General features: G+C 36.4%; 1 protein-coding gene across 1 annotated transcript in view; it reads left to right on the top strand.

The window, feature by feature from the left end:
* Window positions 1–1,899: 1,899 nt before the first annotated feature.
* Window positions 1,900–13,574, top strand: part of TNNI3K (TNNI3 interacting kinase) — a 306,502-nt gene continuing 294,827 nt past the window's right edge. The window contains exons 1-2 of the mRNA XM_045897407.1: window positions 1,900–2,059; window positions 2,654–2,762. Of these exons, the coding sequence (XP_045753363.1) occupies window positions 2,020–2,059; window positions 2,654–2,762 (149 nt within the window). The 5' untranslated portion in view covers window positions 1,900–2,019. The remainder of the gene's footprint in view (window positions 2,060–2,653; window positions 2,763–13,574) is intronic.

The following is a 13,574-nucleotide window of genomic DNA, read 5'->3' as shown; positions in this document are numbered from 1 at the left end:
ATCAAAAGGAAAAATCCTAAAAATTACTGCATCAAATTTATATCCTAAACAGGAAATTGGAAAAATAATGCAAAATGATATAAGAACTAGTTTTTCTTTCAAGTGGTATAGGCAGTAAACACACACACATACACACACACACATACATACACATACTGGCGTAAGATTTGAGATAGTGGAGACAGAAAAAGAAAGATCAGGAAAAATAGATTTAGATGTCCTTAAGAAGGTCTGAAGTCCTTCCCATCTCTGACCCTCTGGATTCAAAGTATGGAAACCATGGATTGTTTTAGGGAAATTTGAGAGAAGGGAGAGCTTGTGCCTTATTTCCCAAGGCTACACCTTGGGAGACTGCAAGCCTCTTAAAGAAGACTACCCGGTATGGTGTTCAGGACTATAATGAATACTTGGTCTTCAATACCAAGCATTGAGGAAGTCACCTGCCTGCGCCAATGAGCCTAAAGGCTGCATGTCTGGGGACAGCAAAGACTTTCTGATTTGAGGGGATGTGTGTCTAATAATTGCTAAGAGAAAGCGGGTGCAACTGGAGATGTCTGGCCTTCAAACAAGGAAAATGCAGAATGCATAGAACAAGTAACCAGAGGCCCCCACAGAATAGCAGACAGCAAAAGTCATGGCAGCATATACTGATGAGGAGAGATAAAGGAGAGTTTTATCTATGGGAGGACAGAAATGTCCATGAAGTCAAATTATCTACTTCTCTAGCTATATCTGATAGGTATGGAAGCCCTCCCTATGGAACTTAGATTACCTTTGCTGAGAAAAAGGTGTGGGGAATCCTAAATTTGCCTTAGCATTTACTTCAAAAAGACAAAACTGTTTGAATATTCAACTATAATAAATGTGAAATTCATACCTGTTACATTAAAACTATGTCCTCTGGAGTTGAATTTCAAGATCGAAATCTTTATCTTCTACGTATAATTATATTATACAAAAGAAATACATAGTTAAAAATCAGATAACTTTTCTTCCTATGTTTTCCATTTTTTCTACATCATACCCTGAGTTCATTTCTATCAGGAGAAATATGCATAGGCCAAGAGAAATGTCCCCCATAAAGTAAATGGAAGGCGAATGAAAGAAGAAGAATGGGAGACTTTAACAATAATAATATCTAGCTTGAACTTCAGAAATATATAGACCTAGAATTGATTCCAGACTCCTCCACCTACTAGCAAACCTGGATTTTCTCATCCATTATATAGGAATAATATATACCCTGCAGAATCCTGCAACGTATGAGGTATAAATGACAAAATGTATATAAAGCACTCAGACGAGTATCATCACACAGGAAGCATTCAGTCTTATTCACAATCTTGTTCTTGTCATTCTTATTTTATGAATTGCCATTTGTAGAACTCCATGTCTTAGATTTTATCTATGATGGTGTTCAACATAATCAACACATGGTAAAATTTAATCATGGTCTATGTTGAGAATTTCTTCTTATAATTTTGTACTTCTAATATAGGCAAAACTTACATTTATTTCTATTAGTAGCATGTCATAGGATGTGGATTCCCATTATTTATATAGAGAGATGAATTCTATCACCAGTCACTCTTTTCCAACTGACATTACTTTAACTCAGGGGAAAATGATTAGAAAGAAGCTCTAGATAGTTTTAATAGCTGTTTGTGAACCTCAGATGTAACTGAACCACTTTCTAGATTTACCTATTAAAGAAATGGCCCATGAACCTATGCATGGGTAGATAATCAGTTGATGAAGGTAAATAATCCTATTGAAACATTTACTATTTATTTTTGATACAGCTGTTTTTAAACAGACTGATTAGTTCCCTTTATGATTTCACTCTTGAAAGCACAAAGTGTTTTGTTCTTTGTCATTGTTGCATGACATTCCATGTGGCAGTCAGCTTATTTTTAGCCAGACTATCAAAATATTTTTCAACTGGACTGTCATTGCACTTGAACTTGGAATCTTATAACCTGAGGAACTGCACTGAGGAAAAGAAGAAACTTCTAACAAATGGGAAATTATAAATCTAGACCAACCCAAACTTGCACAGGTAATTATTCTTATATCCTCAAATGTAACATGGTTCAATAGTAGTTATAGATAATTAACATATCATTGGAGTATCTGTTAATTTTTACACGGAGGATATGACAATGTATTATATGAAACTGTTGAGAAGATTACCTGAACTCAAATTATTTTTCTCTGAAAGATTTTTAGAGAAAACAGAAAATTTCTTACAAAACTGTATTCATTGTTAGGTAAAATGTTCCTAGGAATACTGCTGAATATAGAGATTTTAGAATTATATCTTAAAAATCTAGTATTTGAAACCTAAAAACTTTTGTCTAGGAACTAGAGATTGGTATAATTAAAATGCAATAAAATCAAATGAAATAAGTCAAATACATTCTTTTATGTAAATATATTATCCAATATCAAATCGGTTCTTAATTACTACAATTCAATATGATTGCATTTTAGATATAAACATCTGTATTTTAAGCTTACAATCAGTAATTTAAATTAAGTATTGTAGAATTTAGAATAAAAACCTGAGTTTTAATTACTTGTATGTTATGATCTGTGTCTACAGTTTGCAAAGCACAGCTATGAATCAGTCCCATTTGTTTTTCTTTACTAGATGAATGGAAGAAGAAAGTCAGTGAATCTTACGTTATCATAATAGAAAGATTAGAAGATGACCTGCGGATCAAAGAAAAAGAACTTGCAGAACTAAGGCACATATTTAGGTAAAGTTCTCAGAGTTATTAGTTCTTGGTATAAGTATCTTTATTAATTATCTTGTTTTTAGATATACCTATATTTAAAAACACAACCCATAGAATCTTGGATGTTACCAGACATGTTAAGCCTTAAAATATAAGGTTACCCCTTCTTGACCATTCATATAGCCCCTAAAATGCAAATATCTTATCTCCTTAAAAAATGACTTGCATGCTCCCATTGTTTAAGTTTAAAAAGAGAGGCAAATAAGGGCTGACTTTTGAATACAAGTGGTTACTGATCTGAATAATCTTCCCTGGAATTAGGTCTTTCTTGTAAGCCATGCCAGCAACAAAAAGCAAGATTTCTCTTCCCAAATGGTGGTAGAATATTGGCCATGTTGTTCTTTTTGAACTACTAGGATAAGTCCAATTTTAACAAACCTTCTGGTCTCTCGACATTGAAAGGCTGTCCCTTAATGGAACTGAGTATCATTCTGCCCCTGAACAAGCATATAACACTGGGTAATACTGCCTTTAAGCTTTCAGTGGGTTTTGTATCATGATAACAAGAGAAAAATAATCTGGCATAGTCACAACCTTGGGAGACACAAAATGTTCAGAAAAGACCCTTAAACACACAAGCAACCTTCTGGAGAAATTGAATCTGGCATTGAGAAACTATATGCATTTTGGAGGGTCAGTTTAAGTTAACTGTCTAACTGAGGAAAAGTTCCATGTAGGCCAATTAGCCATGTTGACTTTTACCTGCATTATTCATCTAATGTACTCGCGACAAAGAATTTCCTCTATTTTACTTGGAAAACAGGTGTGAAGCCGTAACCAAATGACATGTTTTTCACAAAAACTTTCAGCTATAATAAATATACAAGGTTCACATAACTGGGAATTAAAGTTATCCATGTATAATATAGTTTATATGAAATTGTCAGTGGGTTAATAAGGCTTTTTCAAGTGATTAATTTATAATTTAGGAAATAGTTGATTCTCTGTGTTAATTTGGCCCAAAATGATAAATCAGCATTGACACTAGTGATGAGATACCCTGGGCTGACTTTTGCAAGTACTTGAACATGATCAGTTATGGGAAAACATTTCAAATTCCTGTAGAGATTTGACTGGCACTGATATAATAGATTTATACATATGTATTTATTTTGTTGGAAAAAAGATACAAATATAGAACTTAAAAATAAATCCTCTAGCTCTTACTGACTCAGATAAATATACTGAATGAAATGTGGTTAAACTAGAGAGATTTTCCTCAACTTCATAAAGTCAAAACCTCATTTATTAATTTATTTTTTTAATTTAAGAAGTACTGTGCAAGGGCGCCTGGGTGGCTCAGTCGTTAAGCATCTACCTTCGGCTCAGGTCATGGTCCCAGGGTCCTGGGATCGAGTCCCACATCGGGCTCCCTGCTCAGCGGGAAGCCTGCTTCTCCCTCTCCCACTCCCCCTGCTTGTGTTCCTGCTCTCGCTGTCTCTCTCTGTCAAATAAATAAATCAAATCTTTAAAAAAAAAAGTACTGTGCAAGTAAGTCAAGGCTAATTTAAATAGACATATCCTTTTAAGGATTAAGCTTAACAATGGGCTTGAGATGTAGGTCTTCTCTCATACTCAACAACAGACCATTATTTTTACAGCTCCTGCTATAGCTGACTTTTCCTACATTTCCACTATATGAATAAATGTGACCTCCTTTTTACTAATTAGTATTGGGGTAAGAGGCAGGAAAAAGTGTCAAGGACAATATAGTTCAGAATTTATTGTGCCAACTATATTCAAGTTGTTATTCGAGCCACATCAAATACAAGACATTAGGTAATTCTCACCATGACTCTGTGTGATAAATATGAATTCTGATGGATGATAAATTGAGGACCAGAGACATAGTATCTTATCAAGATCATATGATCAGTAAGTGCCAGAACTCTAATTTGTAGCAAGGTCAGCCAACTCTACAGAGAGAGGTCTTCCTATTACACCCTGCTTCCTGCTCCAGGAGTTCATAATCTGGTTTAGGGGAAAGACATAAATAAATAACTCACAGAAGTCTATGACAAGTGCTAAATGGAAAGAAAAATAAAATGGTTTCAAATACAAAAAAAGAAGATTTGGGGATCTTTATTTATTCATCAATTTTAAAAAGCATTCCAGATAAAAGGCATAGTTAAGTAAAGATATATATAGGCAAGAATGGATGAGTACCATGGAAAGTCTAGAGGAGTCAAGAAAAACTAATGTCTTGACCATTTTATCTAAGTTGAATAAGAAAGTTATGTCAGTCAGTGTAACAGTTTTACAGTGATACAAAAATAGTTTTAAACCCAGTTTCTTTTATTTACAAACTATGTATCCTTGAATATATTATTTAATCTCATTGAGCCTCATTTCCATCTGTAAAATGAAGTTAATAATAACGATCTCACGGGATATTTGCAAAATGATGTCAATTAAATATTGAGTTGAGGGCCTAACACAAAGTAGGCATGGAATAACTGGAGGTTTCTATTATGGTTGGATAAATAAGGGCAGTTAGAAAGACTGAAGACTTTATTATCTAGTGGAAGTAACAAATAATTTATTAAAAGTTAGAAAGTAAGAAAGTTAGGGTTAAATGTTTTAATATGAAAATATTAAATGTTTTAATATGTTTTCAAAAGTAAAAATGTAAAATGTTAGAACAATTCAAGATGATGCCAAAATCTGAAATATAACTTTTAAAGATTGTGATCAAAAGGGATTTGGCTACAGTACTAGAAGACTCATCAAAATAGATGTCAATTTTCCTAAGAATAATGGTAGGGCATTTTGTGGAAAAGAAGACTGATGGCCTAGTGCTGAAGCCTTTAAGGAAATGACAGAAATGTCCCATTAGCTAAAGGTGATAGTAATGAAGCTGAGGAGAAGATTACCCCCAGCCTAGAATCATGTTTCTCCAAGGGCTAAGAACCTCCTACAGTAACCAACAGTGCTTGCTAAAATTTTAGATTCCATGATTCCAGTCCATATCAAATGAATCAGAATCTCTGAGGATGACTTCCAGAAACCTGAATTTTTAACAAGCTCTTCAGGTAATATTTTTGTATGCTAAAAATGATGCTTCTGCTAAGGTTTAAAAACTACTTCTAGAAAGATATTCAAGTTGCACTGAAAACTCTGCCTGAGGTGATATTGGTGAAGGGATGAGGAATATGAGAACAGAAAGCAGGCAACTAGTATGGTCTACAGAGATTCAAGGGAGCAAACAAACAAACAAATATAAACAGAGTACTCTGATTCTATCAAGCAGATGGCATCATTGGGAAAGAAAGTCAGTCATGCCTAGGGCAAAGTTCTGAGGATTTTCTTTTCTCTAGAATAAAATGATGGATGACAGGAAAGAAAAGAATGGAGTGCTGAGAATATAACTTGTCTTACTCATTGATTCACACACCAAAATTTTAAGGTGTTTGGGAAGATGAAACATAATATTGTATGAGATCACATTTGAGTATCTAGGACATTTTGGGTGTTAAGTAAATGTTAGAGTCTTTTTCTTTCTCATCTTTATACATGCCTTATATAATGTAAGGGGTACTTCTGTGATGAACTACTGTGTTATGCCTCATTACATCAGGCTTTCTCTAAACATGTAGATAAGAGGGAAATGGTAAAGATGTCCAAAAAGAGGCATTTAACACCAGAGTCACAGGTGGAGGATCACTGGTATAAACACATATTTGGGAGGTTTTTGGAGTTTTTGTTGTTTTTATTTGCTAATAAGTTTCTTTATGGTATTCAAGGTAGATAATAAATCCATTAATTAAAAGAGATTTTCCACACCATTGTGCACCAAGGCTTCTGTAGCTCACATACATAATCTCCTGGTATAACTTTCACCCACAATATAGCATACAGGAAGACAGTACTAAATTTTAAAAAGATAAAAAGAGCTAAACCGTTATGTTTCTTATGCCAATTTATAGCAGCTTTGGGATAAAATCTTGGTAGGGTAATGAAGGTGAAAGGAATTGGAATGTTTTCTCATGTTCCACAATAAAGTTGCATTCACTCATAACTTTGGACATTTGTTGAGATAATAGATCGAAGATAGGAAGAGATGAAGAAAAAGAGAAGGCAGAAGAAGGAAAGACAGAAGTGGTACATTGGAATACCATTGTCTGTATTTCCTCCTCTGTGCTTTCTCTAATCTTTTTGCTTATCAATATAATAGCACTTACTACGTGGTGTTGTCTTTATCCATTTGCAATTCTGTCTAACCACTAGTATATGTGTTCACTAAAGGCAGCTTCTTTGTCTTATTTAGCTTTATTTATATTTGTGTTTATTTGTAATACCTATTTGTATAGCACTTGAAAGGAAAAAAACTAACAACTTAGTGCCTACCATATTTTAGTCATGCTACTAGGTATTTTAACTTGCATTAGCTCCTACAATCCTAACTGTATATATATAAAGTGCTTTAGCACAATGATTGGCACATGGTAAATGCTCAGAAATTTTAGTTAAAAACTAATCATCATTGTTTATGTTAACAACCTCTGAGGTAGGCATTTGTTGCAATTACCATTTTATACCTAAAGAAAATGAGGCAATCAAATTCAATTGGCTTGAACTAGGATAAACAATTTGTATGATTGTACTGGGATTGTATCCACTTGTATTTAATTTCAAAATGTGTAATCTTCATGATCTTTGTTCTCAATCTGGGAGGGAGGAACAAATTATCTTCCAAATATCTTCAAATTATCTTCGAAATATTTTTATTTTCCCTATACCACTCCACAATTTTGCTATATCCTGTGTATTAGAACTACCCCTGGGGGTGGGAGTGGAAGACTATATTTTAGCCCCCCGCCCCTACCCCTGGGGAAACATGTACCTCACCCATGATCTTTGAAAGCCACTTACATTATGGCCCTCCACATGTAACTTTTAAAAGCTTTTTGATTAAATTATTTTGTTTCAATATGTTTTTAAGTCATTAGAAATTTTAGAACTGTATTCTGCTAATTTAATCGTCAGGGCTACTCTTTATCTGCTTAATCTGCAATATGAAATTTGACATCACTGAGGAGGTTCCAGAGAAATAATATTGTTCCAATGCCATGCCATTTCAGCAATAATCAAAATAACCCTGTTTTTTTTTTCTCATTTTAAATCTTATTTTGTCATTGAGTTGATAATAATATTCCACTTTGAAATTGATTAGGTTTAATAAATAAACTAAAATAGAAGAATGCTCTGTTTCATGGGCAAGCAGTTGTAATATTTGTATGCTAAAAATGTACAGAGGGGGAGGGAAGAGAGAAAAAGTATATATGCCCTTCCTGCTCATTTTCTCCCTGAAAAGTTCCTCTGGGCCCAGCTGCAGTCCAACATACCTATCTTCCAAATGAAATATCTTCCAAAATTCTACTTTTTCAAAGCCATAACCAATTATGAAATTTAGCTATTGTAAAATGAATAGCTCCAGAAACATGGCAGGCTGACCTTATCTAAAATAGTGAAATTCTGCATCAAGCTGAGAAGTAGAATATTGAGGGGGGACATGTCATCTTATAAAATTAAAATAGTGTGAAAGTATTATTTCGCATGTTTGGTTAGTGCATTGTGCTAATTAGTAATGAAACAAAAACAAACCATCACAGCAACAGAAAGACAATTCACATTGCCCCAAGACTGCCTACCTTTTTATTTCTTTTCTTGCTTGTCTAGGTAAAACCAGTTATGAATAATAATTGTACAATAATAGCTTGTGGAAACCTTATGAAGCAGCTTGATCTCAATCTCTCTTTGTCTTTCAGTCTCTCTCTCCCTCTAGCTTGCTACCTCACTAGCTCTCACTATCTTTCCTCCTTTTCTCCTTACTCTATTCTTCCCTCCCATCCCATACTGCCTCCATCTTCCCTTTCTACTTCTGATCTCCCTTCTCAAATGCAAAGCAAAATAATAAAATTGTTAAAATAATTAATATAATAATCAATATCAATGCTTTATTAAAAATAATTATTATAGCAGCTAATGTTTATAAAACTCTTGCAAGATCTAAGCCTCACAATAAATTATTATTGTCTCAATTTTATCATCCTTAGCTATTCTTCCCCTACCTGCCAACATATTTCAGCAATTATTTATTGTATGATGAATGAATAAATATACTTCATGTTGTTAAGTTTGCTGATTGGATCTATATGATATTGGACAAATACATTTCTGGGTATTTCCTGGGGATATACCTTGGGAATAGATCTTATTGATGATTTTTTTGTTTCTGTTGTTTGGTGGGACAGGAATCAGAAACAGCCACAAAGAACACGTAAGAAGTTACAAGGGGGAGGAGTTAAGATGGTGGAGAAGTAGGGGGACTAGGGGCTTTCCTCCTCTCTTGAATACAGCTGTATTGAGGTCAGATCACTTGGAACACCCAGGAAATCGATCTGAGGATTTTTAGAAGGATTTCTACGGTTGGAGGAAGACAACATGGCAGGGGCAGGGTGTGTGGAAGTGAACTGGGAAAGAGGAAAACTGCCATGCTGCAGACGGAGGGAACTCTTTCCACAGGAGAGAAAGGGGCAGAGGTCGAGAAGGGTTGAGAGAGTGGGGCGTTGGGTTTGCACAAGAAGAAAACCTCTCAGACCACAGCCTGGGGAGTTGGGGGACCTGGGTGGTGCAGGTTTTTAGCAAACAGTGAATATAGCTCAGATTCTGAGCTTTTGGAAGTGTGTGACTTTTGCGGAGAGTTGCTGTAGCTTGTGCTCCTGGAGAGAACTGCTTTGGCCCAGGAGCATGCACAAAGTGGAGTAGGGATCTCAGAGGTCGCACTGGGAAAGATTGTTCCCGTTCCTAGAGTACATTTGGAAGAGGGTATATATCCTCTCCAAGGACAAAAGACACTGCAGGCACCAGCAGATGGCCTTTCATCAGCAAACAAAAGTGTGCACAGAGGCTGGATAACCTGGTTGCTGCTTTTCATGTTGGCAAAGCATAGAATCTGCAGACTGCACAGGTGGGGAACTTTTTTTTGTGACAAAGAGCACTAGTCAGAGAGCAGCAAGCCTCTAATCCAGAAGAGGAAGCAGACCAGAGTGGTGCCACTACTTTAAGATTTGGACTTCTGTATCCCAGCGGTGCCAGCAGGACAGCTGGGCGCCACGCATGCTGATGGCCCTCACGTTTCCGTGAGGGCTTCCTGAACAGCAGGGAGGGTGAGAGCCCCCAACCAAAAGGAGAGAGTGCGATGTTGCCATTTTACCCCCACTACCAACACAGCCAGGCAGCAGAGAACAACACAGCAGCCCCTAGGGAAGGTGGGAGTGGCTTTCGTCAAACCCCACCCACCCCGTGCTTGGCAAGTGCTTTTTTTTTTTTTTTTTTTTTTTTTTTTACTGAGGGCAGGACTAACTGAACCAGCGCAGTAGGCCTCTTCTGAAGAAGAGCAACTCAGGCAGCACACCACATGCACCAAGTGTACTGAGTTGCCTCACGGCGTCCCCTTCAGTTCTGCTGGAAATAAGACCAGGCTATATATATCTTTTTTTCTTTTACTCTTTTTTTTTCCTTTGGAATCAGACTTACAGTTTTTTTGTTTGTGAGTTTGTTTTTTCATTTCCTTTCTTTCTCGTTTTTTTTTTTTTGGATCAGGCTTCTTTCTTTTCTTTTCTTTTTAGGGGTGCCTGGGTGGCTCAGTGGGTTAAGCGTCTGACTTCAGCTCAGGTCATGATCCCAGGGTCCTGGGATTGAGCCCCACATCGGGCTCCTTTCTCAGTGGGGGCCTGCTTCTCCCTCTCCTTCTGCTGCTCCCCCTGCTTGTTCTCTCTCTCTCTGTCAAATAAATAAATTAATTAAAAAAAAAAAAAAAAAGCCAGAACACAATAGCAGAATACACACAGCATACACCAGAAACACTTCCCAAAGTTCCAGGCCCTGGAGAAAGTATGACCTCTTTCTAATTTTTTTTTTTAATTTTTTAAGATTTTATTTATTTATTCATGAGAGACAGAGAGAGAGAGAGAAGCAGAGGGAGAAGCAGGCTCCCCGTGGAGCAGGGAGCCCAATGCGGGACTCGATCCCAGGACTCTGGGATCATGACCTGAGCCGAAGGCAGATGCTTAACCATTTGAGCCACCCAAGTGCCCAAATATGACCTCTTTTTAATATATCATTATTCTGGGGGCACCTGAGTGGCTCAGCAGTTAAGCGTCTGCCCTGGGCTCAGGTCAGGACCTGGGATCAAGCCCCACATCCGGCTCCCTGATCAGCGGGAAGCCTGCTTCTCCCTCTCCCACTCCTCCTGCTTGTGTTCCTCTCTTGCTATGTCTCTGTCAAATAAATAAATAAAATCTTTAAAAAAAATTTATCATTACTCTGAGGTGCAAGAAACAAAGAAGCTTTCATAACACGCAAAAGATAGAAACTTAGCCAAAATGACAAGACAGAGGAATTCTCCCCAAAAGAAAGGTTAGGAAGATACCACAGCCAGGGACTTGCTCAAAGCAGATATAAGCAATATATCTAAACAAGAATTTAGATCAACAGTTATAAAACTACTAGCTGGTCTTTAAAAAAAAAATCATTGAAGACAACAGATAACCCTTGCTGCAGAGGTAAAAGACCTAAAAACTGGTCAGGCTGAAATAAAAAATGCTATAGCTGAGATGAAAAACCGACTGGATATAATCACTGCAAGGAATGAAGAAGCAGAGGAGAGGACAGGTGTTATAGAAGATGAAATTATGGAAAATAATGAAGCTGAAAAGAAGAGGGAAAGAAAGCCATTAGATCACCAGTGTAGACTTAGGGAACTCAGTGATTCCATAAAGCAAAATAATATCCATATCATAGGAGTCCCAGAAGAAGAAGAGTGGGAAAAGGGGGCAGAAAGTTTATTTGAATCAATTATAGCTAAGAACTTCCCTAATCTGGGGAAGGAAACAGGCATTCAAGTCCAAGAGGCAAGAGAACTCCCCTCAAAATCAACAAAAACAGACATATTATAGTGAAATCAACAAAACTACAACATATTATAGTGAAACTAGCAAAAAAAAAAAAAAGAGAATCCTGAAAGCAGCTTGGGAGAAAAGATCCTTAACCTACAAGGGTAGACACATAAGGCTAGCAGCAACACTGTCCATAGAGACCTGGCAGGCCAGAAATGATTGGCATCATATATTCAACGTCTAAAGTGGGAAAAATATATAACCAAAAATTTATTCAGCAAGGCTGTCATTCAGAATAGAAGGGGAGATTAAAAGTTTCCAAGACAAACAAAAACTAAAGGAGTTTGTGAACACTAAACCAGCCCTGTAAGAAATATTAAAGGGGAACCTTTGAGTGGAAAGAGAGAATAAAAGTAACAAAGACTAGGAAGGAACAGAGACAATCTATAGGAACAGCAACTTTATAGGTAATACAATGGCACTAAATTCATATCTTTCCATAATCACTCTGAATGTAAATGGACTAAATGCTCCAACAAAAGACAGGTTATCAGAATGAATGAAAAAACAAGACCCATCATTATGCTGCTTATAAAAGATTCATTTTAGACTCGAAGACACCTCCAGATTGAAAGTGAGGGGGTGAAGAACCATCTCTCATGCTAATGGACATCAAAAGAAAGCCAGAGTAGCCAGCTTATATCAGACAAACTAGACTTTAAACCAAAAACTGTAATAAGAGATGAAGAAGGACACTATATCATAATAAAAGGGTCTATCCAACAAGAAGATTTAACAACTGTAAATACTTATGCCCTTAACTTGGGAGCAACTAAATATATATAAATCAATTAATAACAAACCTAAAGAAATTCATTAATAACAATACAATAGTAGTAGGGAAATTTAATACCCAACTAATAGCAATGTACAGATCTTCTAAGCAGAAGATCAACAAAGAAACAAGGGCTTTGAATGGCACACTAGACCAGATGGACTTAATAGATATATTCAGAACACTTAAGCAGCAGAATACAAATTCTTTTTGAGTAAACATGGAACATTCTCCAGTAGAGATCATGTACTGGGTCACAAATCAGGACGCAACCAGGTATAAAAAGATGGAGATCATATCATGCATATTTTCAGACCACAATGCTATGAAACAAAGTCAACCACAAGAAAAAATTTGGAAAGGCCACAAATGAAAGGAGGTTAAAGAATATCCTACTGAAGAATGAATGAGGGACGCCTGAGTGTCTCAGTCAACTAGTTAAGTGTCTGCCTTCAGCTCGGTTCATATCTCAGGGTCCTGGAATGGAGCCCTGAAATGGGGCTCCCTGCTCAGTGGGGATCCTGCTTCTCCCTCTCCATCTGCCGCTCCCCCTGCTTGTGTTCTCTCGTTCTCCCTCTAGCGCTCTTTCTCTCAAATAAATAAATAAAATCTTAAAAAAAGAGAGAAAAGAATGAATGGGCCAACAAGGAAATTTAAGAAGAAATTTAAAAAAATACATGGAAGCAAATGAAAATGAAAACACAACAGTTAAAAATCTTGGGGATGCAGAGAAGGTGGTGTTAAGAGGGAAGTATATAGCAATATAGGCATTCCTCAAGAAGCAAGAAAAGTGTCAAATACATAACCTAACCTTACATCTAAAGGAGCTGGAAAAAGAACAGCAAATGAAGCCTATATCCAAAGAGGGGAAACAATGAAGATTAGAGCAGAAATCAATGATATAGAAATCAAATAAACAGTAGGACAGATCAATGAAACTAGGAGCCAGTTCATTAAAGAATTAAGAAGATTGCTAAATCCCTATCCAGACTTATCAAAGAGAAAAGAGAATGGAACCAAATAAATAAAATCATGAAT

This window comes from Mirounga angustirostris, unplaced genomic scaffold, assembly GCF_029215605.1.
Source record: "Mirounga angustirostris isolate CCGP_5_RB_7025 unplaced genomic scaffold, mMirAng1.0.hap1 SCAF_4, whole genome shotgun sequence".
NCBI classification, from domain to species: domain Eukaryota; kingdom Metazoa; phylum Chordata; class Mammalia; order Carnivora; family Phocidae; genus Mirounga; species Mirounga angustirostris.
The sequence above is the reverse complement of the archived record's forward strand: the minus strand, read 5'-3'. Positions and strand labels throughout refer to the sequence as shown.